This window comes from Ostrinia furnacalis, unplaced genomic scaffold (assembly GCF_004193835.3).
Source record: "Ostrinia furnacalis isolate ACB-3 unplaced genomic scaffold, ASM419383v2 OfSCF4122, whole genome shotgun sequence".
Classification (NCBI taxonomy): Eukaryota; Metazoa; Arthropoda; class Insecta; order Lepidoptera; family Crambidae; genus Ostrinia; species Ostrinia furnacalis.
Genome location: NW_021134361.1, coordinates 244928 through 262110, shown reverse-complemented (window position 1 = coordinate 262110; position 17183 = coordinate 244928). Strand labels below are relative to the sequence as shown.

Below are 17183 nucleotides of genomic sequence, written 5' to 3'. Positions count from 1 at the left end.
TTGCACTACTTGAAATGATACATCTTCCGCCACATTAGCATCGTTATGTCCTGAACTACGCCTGACCCCAAATGAAGAAAGGCATAGAAAAAAAGAAAGCATTTGAATTTCGATTTGAATTACTTATTTTTATAATAAGTACTCTTGCACACATTGTCAGACGTGTGTCACAGCCTTTACATCTGAAGCGGAGCGAGCGATGGGCTCGAAAGTCTGCAAACGGTCGTAAAGGGCAAGGATTGAGTCGAGATTTTAAGGCCAGGCTCTTCTGAAACCTTTATCTTAAAGTTTGTTATCCTTAGGAAACAATTGCATTGTTTAACCGCAAAAATGTAATGGTAATGGTCTGATGTTTTCAGTTTTGAAAGCCAAATCTTATTAACGACTAGCTTTCCGCCCGCGTGGAATTTCGTCTGTCACAGAAAAACAATATCGCGCGCGTATTTGCTCACCGTTTAGACCTACCCTGGACTACAACAAACATTTTAAAACCAAAATCAGCTCAATCGGCCCAGCCGTTCTCGAGTTTTAATCAGAATAACGAACATCAATTCATTTTTATTTATATTATAGAATTACTAGTAGATACAGGCAATATTAGCAAACCGAGCAAAATGTAATTATTTGTTATTTGTCTTAACTCCAAGGCAGTTCCTAAACAAAATTATAAGGCCAAAAAAGTTCAACTTCAAGTTCAAACGTTTGAAGAATGTATTGGCAAGCGTATGTAATGAACGCCAGACCTACGTCATTTTATAAAAGTTGAAAGTTTGTCAGCGTATACTGCCAATATAGAATATAATGTTGGTGAATCATGAAGTTTGGGTCATCGTGGCTTTGGCAGCTATCCTAAAAAACTGTTGAATATACAGAAAAAGCCACCGTAAAAGTTAGGCGATTATTAGTGTTATGTTTAAAGTTTAATTGACAATAAATGCCAAAATATTTAATGGATTTTTGTGTAATCTCCCCCTTAAGAAGGCTCATTTCCGTCGTTTTATTTGAAGCGAAAGTGCGATAGTTCCCGGCGCTGTGTTTACGGGTGTTGTGTGACACCGCGCATCAGCCGTAATTGGATTGATGGCTCTTGCCACTTTAGTTGGGTTTCTGTTTTCTCTCCATTTATGTCACAAATTCTATTCCAGTCACAAAATATTTAGGCCGAATATAAAACTTTACTTTAACCGTAACTGTAACTATAACCAGTGTTTTTTGTATGGAGTTTGATACATGATTCTACGGCAAGTATTGTACTTTATCCCGGTTAATAACGTTTCTTGTTGATTATTTTCAGTACGAATCCCATATTTTTAAAATACACAATGAGGAAGCAATGCACAATCGCATCAAGTTTTGTGCTTTACTGTGCAATAAAGTTTTAGATAAAGCTTATATAGGGTTTTCATCAATTCAATTTTAACATATCACAAGAATTAGACAAGTAATTTAGTTGCCTGAAATAACTATCTTCGCAAATGTCAAAATAAAAAATGGTATTTCCGTGTAAAACCCGGTCTGTGAGCATGTAGAATTTTGTCCAATGACCTCAAGCTACCCATCCTTATCGCTCGCGCGTAATTATATTGCTGTCGCGACTGTGCGACGGGCGGCCGCAGTGAGTGTGCGAGCGCGACAGCAACATAATTACGCGCGAGCGATAAGGATGGGTAGCTTGGGGTCATTGGACAAAATTCTACGTAATCGCAGACCAGACTATAGTCTTCCCCTTAACGAGGCTCATTTCCGTCGTTTTATTCGAAGCGAAAGTGCGATAGTTCCCGGCGCTGTGTTTACGGGTGTTGTGTGACACCGCGCGTCTGCGTAATTGGATTGATGGCTCTTGCCACTTTACTTGGGTTTCTGTTTCCATTTTAGTCGAATAGCCACAAAATATTAGGTACTTTAGTTGCCTAAACTATACAAAGTTCACTTCAAATCCTTGTCTTTATTCTAGACTCTCTCAGCTTGGCTTTTCGTGGCTTTGGCTTACTTTTGAATTTGTTGGTTTTCTCGTTTCTACGGTCTCGTGCCTTGATCAGAAAAAAGGCTTTCATGTAAATAATACTTACTTAGCGGATAAGTGAAACTATGTAGTACTCTTCTTTTTAGAACTAGTCGTTTCGCTTGTGTATAAGTTAAGTACATAATAACATAATATTTACCTAAAGTATGTTAGTTAGATCACAAATATTTGCGTTTATTTTATCTTGGTTACCTAGCCGTTCTGTTGCTATGATTATTTTCTGTACAAACTCCATATTTTTTAGATTAATTAGAAGATGATTCTAGCATTAAGTTATTTACTTTATTTCTGTGCAATAAAGTTTTAAATAAAGCTCTAAAAGTCGTGTCTCTATCATTTGCTTCAAGTTTCTTGCTAGTAACAGTGCTAATCCCCGATGCTTGTATCTGTAGGTAGAGACGACGTATCGCGAACATAATCCAGGGATAGAGTTAGGTATTAACGTTACTAATGTTGCCGGTGTACTCATTTATATTCTTAGGGATCCATCGATACCTTGTTCCTAAGGGGGATCACTGGAAATCTCTTTTTCCTAATACTGCTATTTTTAACTGATTAAGAGTAGTAGTAGGTAGATATCGTGCGGTCCACACAGATTATGACCGCAGTCTGTGGAGGTACACTTTTTGTGAGTGAGGGACCGTGGAAGAAAAGTGGTAGATATGATGAAAGTGTACAAAGCATATAAAGTCCACTTAAAAGGTGGACCGACGACATCGTAAAGGTAGCAGGGAAGCGCTGCACGCAGGCCGCTACCAATCGATCAACATGGAAAGCATTGGGGGAGGCCTATGTTCAGCAGTGGACGTCCTATGGCTGAAATGATAATGATGATGATGATAATGAAAGTTAAATAATCTTTTTTCGTATGACTTGAAATTAAATCAAGATATTGAAGATCATAGAGTGCGTGACGCTATTTATAAGTTGCTCCTGCGTGATTTTTTACTTTATTTGCCGAAAGATTTTTGGACCACATTTATTATCCTCATATTAGTAGAACATACCTAGTTGCCGATCAATCATTATTTTATTGCATGGGTGTTGAAAATTGAGAAAGAATTTCTATGCCAGACCAAAATGTACTCTAACAAACCCGTGAGCAGAAAGTAGTCGACTATACTATTAGAGGCCGGTCGATCTATTCTCATAAATAAAACACTGGATACTCATCTTCCACATTATATTGCCTTAATTTAGATACAATTCATCACTTAGCACAAAAGCGCGCGGAGTCGCCTCCGCGCGTCCCTCCTATTCTGACGTTTGATGCTAGCGTGACATTGACGTATTGTCAATGTCACTATGACAGCAACTCATTGGCCACAACGATACCGTTATTTTAACGTTTTAGATTTTTCATAATTAACAATACCTACATGTATTAGTACCCAGGTGAATAAAAGCCAAGCCATATTAACACAAGGCAAGTCACATACACCATAAAACAACCGACATTGTAGCTATTAAAGCAACATTTGTGGGTAACTTTCCACTTAGTGACGTGTGTCCCTAAAACATGCTGGGAAACCAGAAGTATCTTAACAAACTTTTAGTAGACTCTATAGAAATATTGTCACTTAAGAAAAGGCTTGTGTATTAAATAACTAGTAATGTCTAATGGATGATATGCTACTCACTGGAGATTTAAAATAACTCAAAATGAAATAGAAGCCCTCTACATTCTACTGTCTCAGGAGCTAAATAAAATAGAAAAAAATCGATAATAGTGTTAGATTCAGAATTTTTTTTTGATTCGGAAGGTTTTTAAAAGTCAAAATTGACCAATTGTGGGTTAACGGCATTATAGTGATTGGTCGGCAGTGAGGGTTATCCGACGGTTATGTTTTTTTAGGTCCAATATAATGAAAGTCAAAGTCAAACATACCTAAAATTGGATTCAAGCTCAAGCAGGTATTAATTACCTGGGTTTTATTAAACATCAATATTTACACCAATAATTACAATATTTAAACTATGAGTATTAAGTATGTAATTTCAACATGAACATTATTTCTTGGAGGTTCTAAGGACTATCTCAGTTACAGATTCTGTCCTGTGTTTCTTTTAAATATCGAAGGTCAACCAATCAAAAGTTTATCTATCTAAACTTGAGAATTGAGTTTTATACTACGTCTTACACCAAAACCAACACATCAACGTCACAACACCTACGAAAAAAGTTGAAGCCTGAACAAATCTGTAGCAGTAATTGAAAATCGATGATCCGATCTTGATCCAATAAAAACGTCTGATAAGAACTTCGACGGCATCACATTCTGCTGTCGAATATTAATCTTTGAAAAGTCTTTGTGGGTAATATGAGGGTGTCGCCTTACGCATTTTATAATAGGGCTTTCATAATATTAATATTATGGTGTGATATTGCCAGAGCTACATTTTTATTAAACAAGATTGGTAGAAGATAAACTTTGAATATGGTGTATTTGCTATCAAAAGAACAAATGTGGTGGTCACTACAGTCAATCGTTTATGTTTTGATATTTTAATATGCGTTTTAAATAGCTTCTTTAGGTACCAGTGATTTGTTACAAGTACGAGTAAATAGTCTATTTTAAATATTATGATTTTATCAAGAAAAAGCCCCGGTTTTGCACGGGTGCTAGGTTATGTAAACCAATCTCTTGAATCACTCTATCTATTACAAAAACGCATCAAGATTTGTTGCGTAGGTTTAAATATCTAAGCATACATAGGGACAGACAGCGATGCGACTTTGTTTTATACTAGGTGTGAGTGATATGTCTACAGTCAGTTATTTACAATCAACAACACGTCCTGCTACAACATTTTGTACCAAAATAGTTCTTATAACTAAATACATAGATTCCAGTTATGCCATAAACTGCACTTGACACGTCGCCCTTCGTGCCCCAACCACTTAGATGTAATATTCTAATATCGTCAAAGCTCAGAGTAAATCTCTGCAAAAGATAATTTAAAAAGATGCGCAAGTCAGCACCAGTCCACACGTATCATTTATCAAACCGGCAAAAACTCCCCTTAGGCCTGGCTTCCACCAAGGCGGAGCGGTGCGGAGCGGAGCAGAGAAGTTTTTTGAATAACCAGAGGTGGAATTGTGTAAAGCAACCGTAATCATTTGACAGTTCATAACGTACGATTATTCTGTCAAACGCTTTGTTTAACTGACTTTATCGTACGTTATGAACCGTCAAATGATTACGATTGCTTTACACAATTCCACCTCAGATTCCACTGCACATCATGGATCGCGTGGAAATGAGCGGAGAAGTGTCGTGTGCATTTGTTTTTCTATAAAATTTAGGGCCCTCGCCTACAGCGACTTTTTGTAGCGATGCAGTCGCGCTGCTGTAGCGTGTTAGTAGCGCGTTGGCAACACTTCTGTAGTGTGTTGCAAATGTGATTGCGTTAGTAGCGATGCTGTCGCTCGTTTAAAAAGTCACCGTGGGCCTTCGCATCTCATCAATCATCATCATCTTCGAATTTTTAAACGAGCCTTTAAAGGGCCTTTTAAACGAGACTTTTTAGCGGCGACGGGGCGGCGCGGCGCAGTGCAGAGAAGAGCGGCCTTGCGGTGTTTCATAGATAGCTATAGACTGACAGCTGATAGCTACGCATAGCTCACACAATATCTCCTCTCATCTCCACACCGCTCCGCTTCATCGCAAATCTCTTGTCTCCGCATCGCTCCGCCTTGGTGGAAACCTGGCCTTAAACTTGGTAGCGTCAGCAAAAAGTATTAATTTTAATTTTGCTTCTCTCAAAAGTAATTGGAGTGTTTTACCGAGTGAAAAACGTAAAGTATTCAATTTTAAATTCAGACTGAGAGTGAAAAATTAGTGGCTTACGAGTCTGGCTGCTTTAAAATTTTAAAGTGACTAAAAGCTATTTGGTTTTAGTGGGGATAATATTATAGGTATTTAGATAAGACAAATTTTATGCATTTGTCATGAGCTTAGTGCCTTTGTTGAATTAATATGAATGCTTTGAATTGAAAGCAAATACCATTCACCCTTAGATAAAATTTCATGAAATAAAATGAAAAAAGATTTAAATGAAATAAGATCAACGATTAGAGGCAATAACATGCTCAATGCAGGAAAAGCTACTAACCTTACAATAATTACAAAAATATCGGAAATTACGTTTATATGAAGGATCGTATGTAATTCAATTTTTTATCTGGTCAAACGTGAGAAAAATAATTACTTGAAGGAAATGTGTGTAATACTTAAATTAGGCTTTCCAACAAAGCAATAATTATATAAATTGCTGACCTTACCACAATGAGTTTGTTAACAGAACTTTCGAATTATCAAAGATTCAATGATTTCACACAAATCTTCAACACTGTGTTTTTTAGTGAGTAACACAAGCCTTATTTTGTGACATTTGGTGCGAATTTAACCTGCGTTGAATAGAAAGCATTTTGTTATTAAAGCATCGTCCGCTACATTTAAATAAAGTTCTGTTCTGTTGTGAGAACCAGCTTTTCCACAGTGAAAGCATTTGTTGTGAGAATCCAGATTTTCCACAGAAAATATTTTCAGGTGCACTCCCCACGCGTTCACACTGGCCGCGCAAAACCTCGTTTTTGAAAGGGTTTTGTTTTGACAAACTGGAAGCTTAGTTAGTTCGTTCCAAAAATAACTATAGAAACGTAGTAGGCCAGTAGAATTAAACACAAAAATTGATTAAATCGGAAATAATTCCTACAAAAGATTTTTTTGCTTTAATAGCTTCATTGGTTGCCCATTAAGACTCTCCTAAGTTTTCGACTTCGACGGAGTTGTGCTTAAGTGGTGGGGGCCCCCGAAAGGGGCGTTTTTTCGGTTTTCCGGTTATACCGCGTAAAGGACTTACCCTATCAAAAAGTGGTCTTCATGACGGTTGAAGGGCACTTAATCCTGCATTGAATAAGACCAAATTCATATGTTTTGGACAAACCGTTCTCGCGCTAAAGTTCGGCAAAGTAGAAAATATACGTATAATTAATGACCCTCTCCACGTCCAATGGCTTGTTACCCACATGCTTCCAAGCCTTGTAAAGGGTCGCCTTAACCAGTGTAACCCTAACAAGGCTCACGAGTTTGATTCGCTTATCCTTGTTCGTCCCAGCCGTTCCTTAACTGCGGTTGCTGCACCTCTTCCTGGCACTCTCCTGAACGACTCTGTGTTACCTAATGTGGCTGCCCCTCTTCCTTGTACCCTCCTGTACGATTTCATTGCTTAGCCATATGCCTGGTCCAAGGTTCGACGCCACAAAATCAACTTCGTACGAGTGAAAATAGTTTAAATACTATTTCCCGTGCTTGCAACATTTTTCTTTACTGCTTCGCCTCTATTAGTCGTAGAGTGATTGTATATATCCTATAGCCTTCCTCAATGTATGAGCTATTCAACACAAAAATAATGATTTCAATCAAACTAGTAATTCTTAAGATTAGCGCGTTCAAACAAACAAACAAAAAACTCTTCAGCGTTTTAATATGAACTTGTTGTTGTTGATTTTTGGCGTCGAACCTTAGACCAGGCATACGGCTAGGCAACGTAGTCATGCAGGAGGATACAAGGAAGAGGGGCAGCCACAGTAGGTAACACAGAGTCGTTCAGGTGAGTGCCAGGAAGAGGTGCAGCAACCGCAGTTAAGGAACGGCTGGGACGAACAAGGATAGGCGCATCAAGCTCGTAAGCCTTGATAGGGTTACACTGGTTGAGGTGGCCCTTTTCAAGACTTGGAAGCCTGTGGGTAACAAACCATTGGACATGGAGAGGGTCATTAATTATACGTATATTTTCTACTTTGCCGAACTTTAGCGCGAGAACGGTTTGTCCAAAACATATGAATTTGGTCTTATTCAATGCAGGATTAAGTGCCCTTCAACCGTCATGAAGACCACTTTTTGATAGGGTAAGTCCTTTACGCGGTATATCCGGAAAACCGAAAAAACGCCCCTTTCGGGGGCCCCCACCACTTAAGCACAACTCCGTCGAAGTCGAAAACTTAGGAGAGTCGTAATGGGCAACCAATGAAGCCATTAAAACAATAAAATCTTTTGTAGGAATTATTTCCGATTTAAAAGCTAATTCTACTGGACTATAGGGTAAACACTTTAAAAATTAAAATTATGTATAATTATTAATCAGGTAACTGCGATATAAAAATGTGAACTGCTCCCATGAATTATATTAAAAGTGATACATTTATTTTAATTTAAATGGCTTGTTCAATCCAATCACGCTATTACACGTAACTGTTTGGAAAAATCCATTAAATCACACTGTTACTGGGGAAAGATAGATTAACTGATTCCCTAACGAGTGATAGTGACTTGATGGGATTTCCCCTCAACGATTCACATACCTACATGTTACATTGTGATTTGTGACTTGATAAGAACAAGCGATTGGATGTATAATTACATTCTACCAGTAAAAGAAATGGCGCGGCGGCGTGCAGCGATGGCGATCAGACATAAATGCATTGATCGCCATCGCTGCACGCCGGCTGATCGTGTGTAGGGTTGTCAGGCGTCCGGATAAAGCCGGACATAGTTAGGCTTTTTGATTGCGTGTCCGGCCAAAATAACCGATGTCCGGCCTGTCCGGCTTTTGTTAGGCTTTTTATTTGGCTGCCGCGCCAGGCGATAGTCGAGCCACAGAATAAGGCACACCCGCATCAGGACGATAGGCAACCGATGATGATAGTACTCACTATTACATCATAATCACTGCATTATAATTACGGAGATTAATATAGAAAATAACAAGCAAACAGTTATCCTTCTTTTTAATAAAGACAAACACGTTAACTAAGACGGAGACAGTTCAATCGATTCGGAGTTCATCGTTGCTCGAGACACGTCCGAGACATAATTGGGGCACGTGCCGCGCACGTGTCGTGTTGTCGTCTTACTTACTATGACTTCGCACATAGCGTAGTAAGTAGACTTGTCAATTAAAGTAAAATAGCTGTATCGACGACCTCATAAAGGTAGTAGGAAGACGCTGGTTGCAGGCCGCCATTGGGGGAGGCCTATGTTCAGCAGTAGACGTCCTATGGCTGAAATGACGATGATGAGGTGTATGTATCTTTATAAATAGCGAGAAGAGAACTATGATCTGTCAATATTCTGTCATTGCTTCGCACGTCGTTTGTTCGGTCGTTTCAACAAATCGTCGCTTGCCTCTCTAACTGACGTATCTGCCATTTTTTTCGAAACTGAGTTATCTACATCATCATAATCAATTTTGCAAGACGAATCGATCTGTCTAATCGCCTGAAAATGTTGCTAAATGTCAGTTACGTCATTTAGAGAGGCAAGCGACGAAATGACGTCCACGGCTGGACAAAAGCGTCTCCCAAGGATTTCCATTAAGACCGGTCCAGCGCTGGCCGTATCCAAGTACTTCCCGCGTCCAAGAAAATATGAGCAATTTGTACATAGAAGATGACAGATGATACCTACTTCTTGAAGAAAGATATACCTACCTGTTATGAAAGCAATAATAATATCGCTGTCCAAGTATGTATTTTAGTGTTGTATACTCAGCGTCAAAATTAAATATCGTGACACTTAAAGTGGACAAAAAGTTGATAACACAACCTTATTCTAATTTTTTATAATAAAGAAATTTTGCGAATTTATTGGCTATGGGAACTATTTGATGCTGACTGTATGTATAAGGATCGAACCTGTGACCTCTGGCGTATATGCCACCAGACGACCGTCATTGTTTTGTTTTCTAAGCCGAAGTCGTTCTAAGTAAAAGCTCTTTATGTTATTCTCTCCGTTGAAAACACCAACACTGTTTTGTTGAAGTTGACAATAACAAACGTGTTGTTCACAGTTTAATTCCAATAATAAGGAAGATTGAACGGTCTTGCTTTGGCCCAATTGTTGAGCTTTAGCGTATAGGTCATCATCATAATTTCAGGTACATGACGTCCACTGCTGAACATAGGCCTTCCCCAATGATTTCTACATCGCCCGGTTGGTAGTGGCCTGCATCTAGCGCCTTTATGAGGTCGTCGGTCCACCTTGTGGGTGGACGTCCCACCTTGCGCTTTCTGATACAGGTCATGAAAAAATGTGTTTTGACTTTAGGTTTGACACATCCCTACAAATGAAAAGAAACTTCAGATAGATATTTAGATAAGTCGCTATTTCTTAATAGTAGGATTAATAATTTATGTTTACCTGCCTGTCAAGTCTTAGTCTGCCCAGAAGATTCTATTCACTATCTTGACGACTTTGAGCTGTCGAATAACCTCTGAAATCTTTCATCTTCCACACAAAATCAAAAAGCAAATATTCTTATCTAGATGGCGAAGTTCATACCCTCAAAACGCATACGTCATCATCAATACGCCATTGCTCGTATATTGCCTCCATTTTCGATGGGGGGAAGGAAACTGGGGCAGCGGGTTACAAACCGAATGTCTTGATAACTGCTCGGTTTGGATGTAAATATTACAACAGAAAAGTGGTATGAACGGACTTTTGTACTAAGCCAACCACTCCATACCACCTTTCTGTTGTAGGTAAACGCTTGACAATACAAGACTTGATTTTTATCAAACAAATTCATTCAAAAGAAGTTATGCTGAATTACCGTAGCATTCTCAATCTCCTTTTTGGATTTCAAGTAATCATGTGGTTGACTGGCAGATAATGCCACCTGGCATTAAGTCCGCCACTGTACATTTATATGTGCAAAAGTGTAAATAAATAAATAAATAAAATAATCAGCTACGTTATCAAATCGCCCTAAGAAGGCCTACGTTTAGACTTAGCGAATAATCATGTAAGGGCTTGTTCCCACGGAGATATCCCATTTATTGCAGCAACTGTTTGTTTGCAGGATTCCTTTTAGTACACTTGTCTACACAATATTAACGTTCACACGAACATCCCGTTTGCAATGTCCCAAAAATGTTGCAAAAAACCGACTGGTTAGAATTTGTAATTCGATATTCTATGTTCACACGACAGTCCAGTTTTGCGGGATACTGCATTGCTGGATTGTCGTGGAAATGAGACCTAATTTAGCTCATGTATCAATCTAAAAGCGATCTAAAACTGCAAGCAAACCCCATTTAAACTGAGGTGATATCGCTTACTTCTGAAGTTGAATGCTATCTACGCCGCGCCGGTGCAGCACGTTTGAGCTGGAATCGCACACGTCGAGGCATTATCTACATCGGTTTGGAAAACTTTGGAATTTTCCACTTGGAAGTACCTACTTGTGGAAAATTGATGGTGGAAACGAATTAAAGAGTATTGAGTGCAGTGCAGGCCGCGGGCGGTACCTAGATTATTTATTAGTCTAATTTCATTATTAAAACACTGAATATTTAAATTACTTACAGGTTTCTGTATTTTTACAATGGAATCCCATACGCAGTGTAGTATATGAAATACGAGTAAGTCCTTTTTGATTTGTTAACAAAACTTTAAACTTGATAACCACATCTTGTTAACATTCATGAAATGCAATAAACAATTTTGAATTTGATTTTGACCCAAAAAATCTATCAAAACAGTAATAAATTGTATATTTTCCCTTTCAGTTTAATAACTATGGGTATTATTTATTAATATTTTTAACCAAATGGCGTCGCCTAGCGAAGAATCCCACTTTTTGTATAGGGGGTTTGTAACACCCCTCTTTTCGTGCCGGGGGTTATACTATAGGTATTAGGTTCTTAGGATGTAATTGTTATAAGGAACTTTCTTATATCTTATCAATTGGGCTATATCAGACGCCATGACGCCTCATAACGTGAACATTGTTGTGCTCTCAATCAGGGTTGTATTGTAAACCCACCCATACTTTACACGAACTTTTACGTGCATTAAAAAGCTAACCAGGTCAAACTACATTGTCTTCCCCATAAAATATACTTCACCCATAACCTATGGTGTGCCTGAAGCATCATAGACGTGCATCAGTAATGGCTATCGATTGTTGGCCACCGCACTTCTAACTTTAGATGACCTTGAATCCATCATTAGGTTACGTAAGTAGTTTTTAGTGACGCATTCGATCTTATTTTGGAGTGGATTATGGCGGATTAACGCCCGTATTCACAAACGATGCTTGCTTAAGTGAAACCTCAAATTGAGCGCACAGCGTTGAATAGAGCCTGTAATTAGTTCATTTGTCACCCTGTGCGTCCACGCGCACTGTGAGATCTCATAGTAATAGAATACGGGCGTTAGAGCTTTAGGTAATAATGTGGCTTTGTAACGTACAAAGAAGTGCTCCGTCTGTAGATATTTAGTCGGCTGTAAACTGTAAAACCAAATAGTTTGTTTCCGTTTTAACGTCTTTTTAATGGTTCGGTTATCTTTGGAAACATAAGTACCTACCTAATTCTGTGCTAGTTATATAGACTGATGATACTTTATTATTTTATAGAATGCTACGACACTATGCTGAGTGCATACCTTTTCAGTATCATTGTAGCATGTACGTACATTTATTTTATTAATTTTATTGCATGTTAGGTATCTGTAATATTCGATGATTTTGAATAAACATTTATTTTTTCTTTCTTTCTTTTTGCGTGATAGAGTAACAAACAACCATCCATCTATCCATCCTCACAAGCTTTTTCCTTCATAATACGAGTTACCTTCATAATATTAATATTATTAGGATTTTACATTAATAAACTTTTTTCAGTCAGCTGCAATGAAGAACACGGTTTTTCTCAATATATCTTTCTCAAATTGATACATTAGTCCGATGGGGCCGTATACTCGCGCACTGAACATTTTTTGCTACTTTCAGCGATCCTTCTTTTTGACTGAATCTGAAAAAAATTATTAAATAAGATATTGAAAGCATTGCTTAAGAATATAGACTACTGAGAAGTCGTGTTTAAGCCCCGCTAAATACAATTATTTGTATGCATGAATAATATTATTAAGTATGTATTTTTTGGTCTGGCCTTCGAAAAAATAAGTAGAAGGTAAGGTCATAGGTATTTTACGAGTACTACGTAGTTAAGATTTTTATTGTAAACGTTCCTTAGTTTGGAACTAGAATGGAGTGTAAAATCTTTATTTATTTTATTTATTGTACAGACGTTTATATTCTTCTCATTCGCGACGCAATGGGGACAAAAATCCCAAAACAGTACAGAAGTTTGCTACACTACTGTACTAATAACACTATTTTTTATCACTCGCCAAATGTTTTTTGTTTCAAAGCACTGCTAGATTACGAAACTTTTTAAGACTCCTAAACTTTTTTACCACTCTTTTATATCTATTTGCTCCAAAATAGTCTAAACAAATACGGAACATTTTTGCTTAATTTATAGGAGTATCCTCATAGATCATACACCGTGCCACAAACAGGCTGTTAACGTAAAATTATTGCTATCATATTCAAAACAAAGGCTTTACATGTACACGTAACGATCTTTACACTGTTGTAGATATTATATTTTGTAGGTGTATAGTTCTTGCAACTCACATTTTCGTTTTATAATCACTAATCGTTATGTGCACGTACACATACAAGTAAAGCTCACTCGCCTTTGTGAATTGCAACAACTATAATAGTAAGTACTATTTTCCAATAAATATGAACAGTCAGATGTGCTTTCGACTGTACCTATATCAAAATAAGACTTTAATTGTTATTTGGTTGTAATAAAAGCGATTATAAAACGAAAATGTTAGAGTCTGATTATGCTGACTGTACCTACAATGATTAAGATCCTATCAAAGATAAGCCAAAGGCAGATGCGATATGTCTCGTAACAAAATTGATGACGTTTCTGCCTACGGGAATGTCGAAAGGACGGATTTGTATGTTAACAGCTAAAACGAGTCGCTTGCAAAGGAATGATTCTTCGAATTTGTTTGTAGGGGAAAACGTTTAGGCAAATGGATTGCACGAAAAACGAAATTGCTTGTGTTTTTGTTACGTTATCTCGTAATCTTTGTAGTTCCTTGTTTGATACGTTCGAAATAGGTTTTTCATAATAATACATACAGAAACTTCGTGAACAGAGTTCATCGTTACCGAGTAAAAATTTTATTACTTGTCTAAATTCTGTCGAAACTTTTTTTGCGACCGCACGCGAATTACTGGCCACTATAGAAGTTTTTTGTTTTTACCGACCAGTTTCGATGCTCTTTTGTTATTTTTCCACTTTTGACAGGCTCCTCATTTTCTTCAAGCATAATTTCCACATCTCGAATTGTAATGAGGTAAATGTTTAAAAATATTTTTACATTGTCAATTAACTCGTTTCTACAAATCTTCTAATAACACCAAGCTTTATACTCACAAGATTTTATATTCATCGAAAAGTAATGTAAGGTAAAATCATAGCAAACAATCATGTTTTTTAACGTTTACAAGTCACAAAACTTCTTTCATCATGATAAATAACTTAGGTTAAGTTGCATCGCCTTATTTTAACCGTGACTATAACCTCAACTGGCGTTTTTTGTATGGAGTTTGACAGATTTTTGATATTTGTTAAAAGTTTAAGTAAGATGATGCAACCCAGCCTTAAGCTGAATGTTACTAATTTTAAATGAAAAACGATTTCGTGCAACGAGTACTTAACTAAATATTTTCGTGCTTTCTCGACAAGTGTTAATACAAATTATGACGAACTGCTGTACTTAGCAGTCGTCGCGGGCAAATTAACTCCGCGAGTGTAGGTACATTATTATGAGTTATGCCCCGTCTGCGTGATTTATTATTTAATCTGTGGCACGAGCACTTATAATAATGAAAGTGGATGCAGTAGGCTCTCTTTTGTACAAATTCAAAATACTTTTGTTAAAATTTTGTTGTGTATTAATTAGCTAGAAAGGGTCTCAGTACTGAATAAATGTTTTATTTGATTGATTTTACGTATTTAGTAAAATATTATGACCATAATCAGCCGGACTTAATTATGGTCATAATATTTTACTAGATCACTAAAAACCCCGAGGCTTGGTGGTTCATGTATTGGACTATAACGACACCTAGGTAATGGGTTCAAATCCCGCATAGAGTCTTTATCATCCGAAGTCGTGGGCGTATAATGATTAGTGTAGGTTATTATTTCACATATTATCTTGCTCCATCTCTAAACTGAACGAATGATTGTTACAACTAATTAATAAATACTTAGAAAAACAATGTTTTGTCATATTCAATTGCATTCACATAATACCTACTACTATAAAAAAGTTGTGTTATAGCTTATAACTTTTTTTTTGTTCCAGAAAATTCATCCCCCTCCACATAATAGAAGAGGACAGCTACGAGAAGGATGTGCTGTTCTACGTAAACCTCGGCGAGCCAGAGTTACTAGGAGGTAGGCAAAGAATACACATTTACAGAAGGTCCATTCCAAACAAGTAAATGCAATAAGTGTATACCTAGCAAAAATCTTTTTGGACAGACAGGTTTTTAATTCAAGTATTTTTTTAGAATGAATTTTAATCTAATATGCCTAGATATACGGGAAAGTGCAGACGATAGCACATCCAGCTAAACACTGTAACATCTAAAATATCTTACACAGTGATGATGTTTTACATAATGTTTAAATTTGTTGCATTATGTGCTGTTTGTTTTCCATAAAATAAATAAATATAATTCCATAAGAAAGTGTCTTAGTCTGCTGTGCTGACGACTGTACAAAAAAAAGTATAATTACCTACTTTAATTTTGCATTATGTACTTACTTTTCAAAGTTGTTTTTAAAAGTTGTAGAAGATAGAATAACACTTACAGTTTCAAATTAGCATAGCTTAGCATGGGAATACTTTAGTCCTTATTAGTCCTAGAAAAACTAAGGAATAGTTAGCAAAACTTCTAGCTGCATGAAAGATAGTTTTCAACTAATATGTACATGAAAATGCATGTATTCTTTTTGCATTTTTCTAACCTACTCTTGTTAAATATCATATTTAATTTTATAAACAACTACTACTATTCTTAATCTTTGACATTTTGTACCTAATTCTGACAAATATTTCAACAATCCAGGCTCTTATTCACTGCTTGTTAGAGCTTACATTTGCATGTCCTCTTATTTATTTCAACAGAAGTATTTGAGACGTTTCTGCCAGACGTTTCTGCGAAGATCACCGTCGAATTTTCTCCTGGTAAGTGTATTTTTTAAGATTAAAACATTTGAAATTTTGATGGGTTGTAAACTTAGGCAATAATTACTAATCTATCTTTAAGGAGTGACACTTCTGTAGGTAATCTAGTTTATAGTTTTTGAAAGTTTATATTTTATATACATAAAATATAGTAAACACCCTGAATACGTTTGTTTTTTGTTTGTAGTTTACTAGATATAGTCTCTGATTTATTTAGTACCTACACCTTGGAAAACAGAATTAATTAATGTATAAATTAATTATGGCAAAACCCTCCACTATAGTGGAGGAGGCTCATAGTCCAGCAGTGGACTGTAAAGGGCTGTTGATGATGATGATGATGATGATAAATTAATATTTTAGGGGCCGATTCTTCATCAATAGTTTGTTTAAACAATGGACGTGCTCTGTTTCATACAAATTCTCAATTCATTCATGCAATAAACTTCATAAAAGCGGGCCAATATTCATGCAATCAATGTTGATATTTTAACAATACTGTCAACATCAATGGAGGCAAACAGTACGAATAATTGTCAAGCTTGTCAATAAAGTTTGAATTAAACATTAAATTGTACAGTTTATAATATATTTTTCGGAAACCTTCCGGAACCTGCATTAAAGTGCATAAAATATAATTATTTAAGTTAAACATTATTGGAATCCGTTCCGATTTCAAGTTATCTATTTTCAAGTAGGTAAGTTTGCTTAAAATTTTATTTAAATTTTAAAACAATTATCTGTATTATAAAAGGTCCAAAATGGGGAATAAAGTTAATTGGATCAATCAAAATAATGTCACCGAACCAAATTAGAAAATTAAAATGTTTACTACCGACCTCCCCTAATCAAATAAAAATAAACTTCCTTCAAATCAATTAGAGTCTACAATTCCCGACGTTCTTCATAAAGCTGTGGCCAAATCATAAAAACGGTAGCAAAGTAAGTACAGACCACTCTGCATTTATAGACTGAGCTGTGCGGAAGAGTAGTGACCATAAACTTTAACTTTGCAAGCA

The 17183-nt window shown here is 36.7% G+C and overlaps 1 protein-coding gene across 2 annotated transcripts in view; it reads left to right on the top strand.

Moving 5' to 3' along the window:
- Positions 1 to 17183, top strand: part of Calx (sodium/calcium exchanger 3) — a 129171-nt gene that overhangs the window by 91234 nt on the left and 20754 nt on the right. Inside the window, exons 2-3 of one of the 2 annotated variants that reach the window (XM_028312933.1) lie at positions 15277 to 15368; positions 16105 to 16164. In XM_028312933.1, the coding sequence (XP_028168734.1) occupies positions 15277 to 15368; positions 16105 to 16164 (152 nt within the window). The remainder of the gene's footprint in view (positions 1 to 15276; positions 15369 to 16104; positions 16165 to 17183) is intronic. The other variant, XM_028312934.1, reaches the window with a different exon arrangement.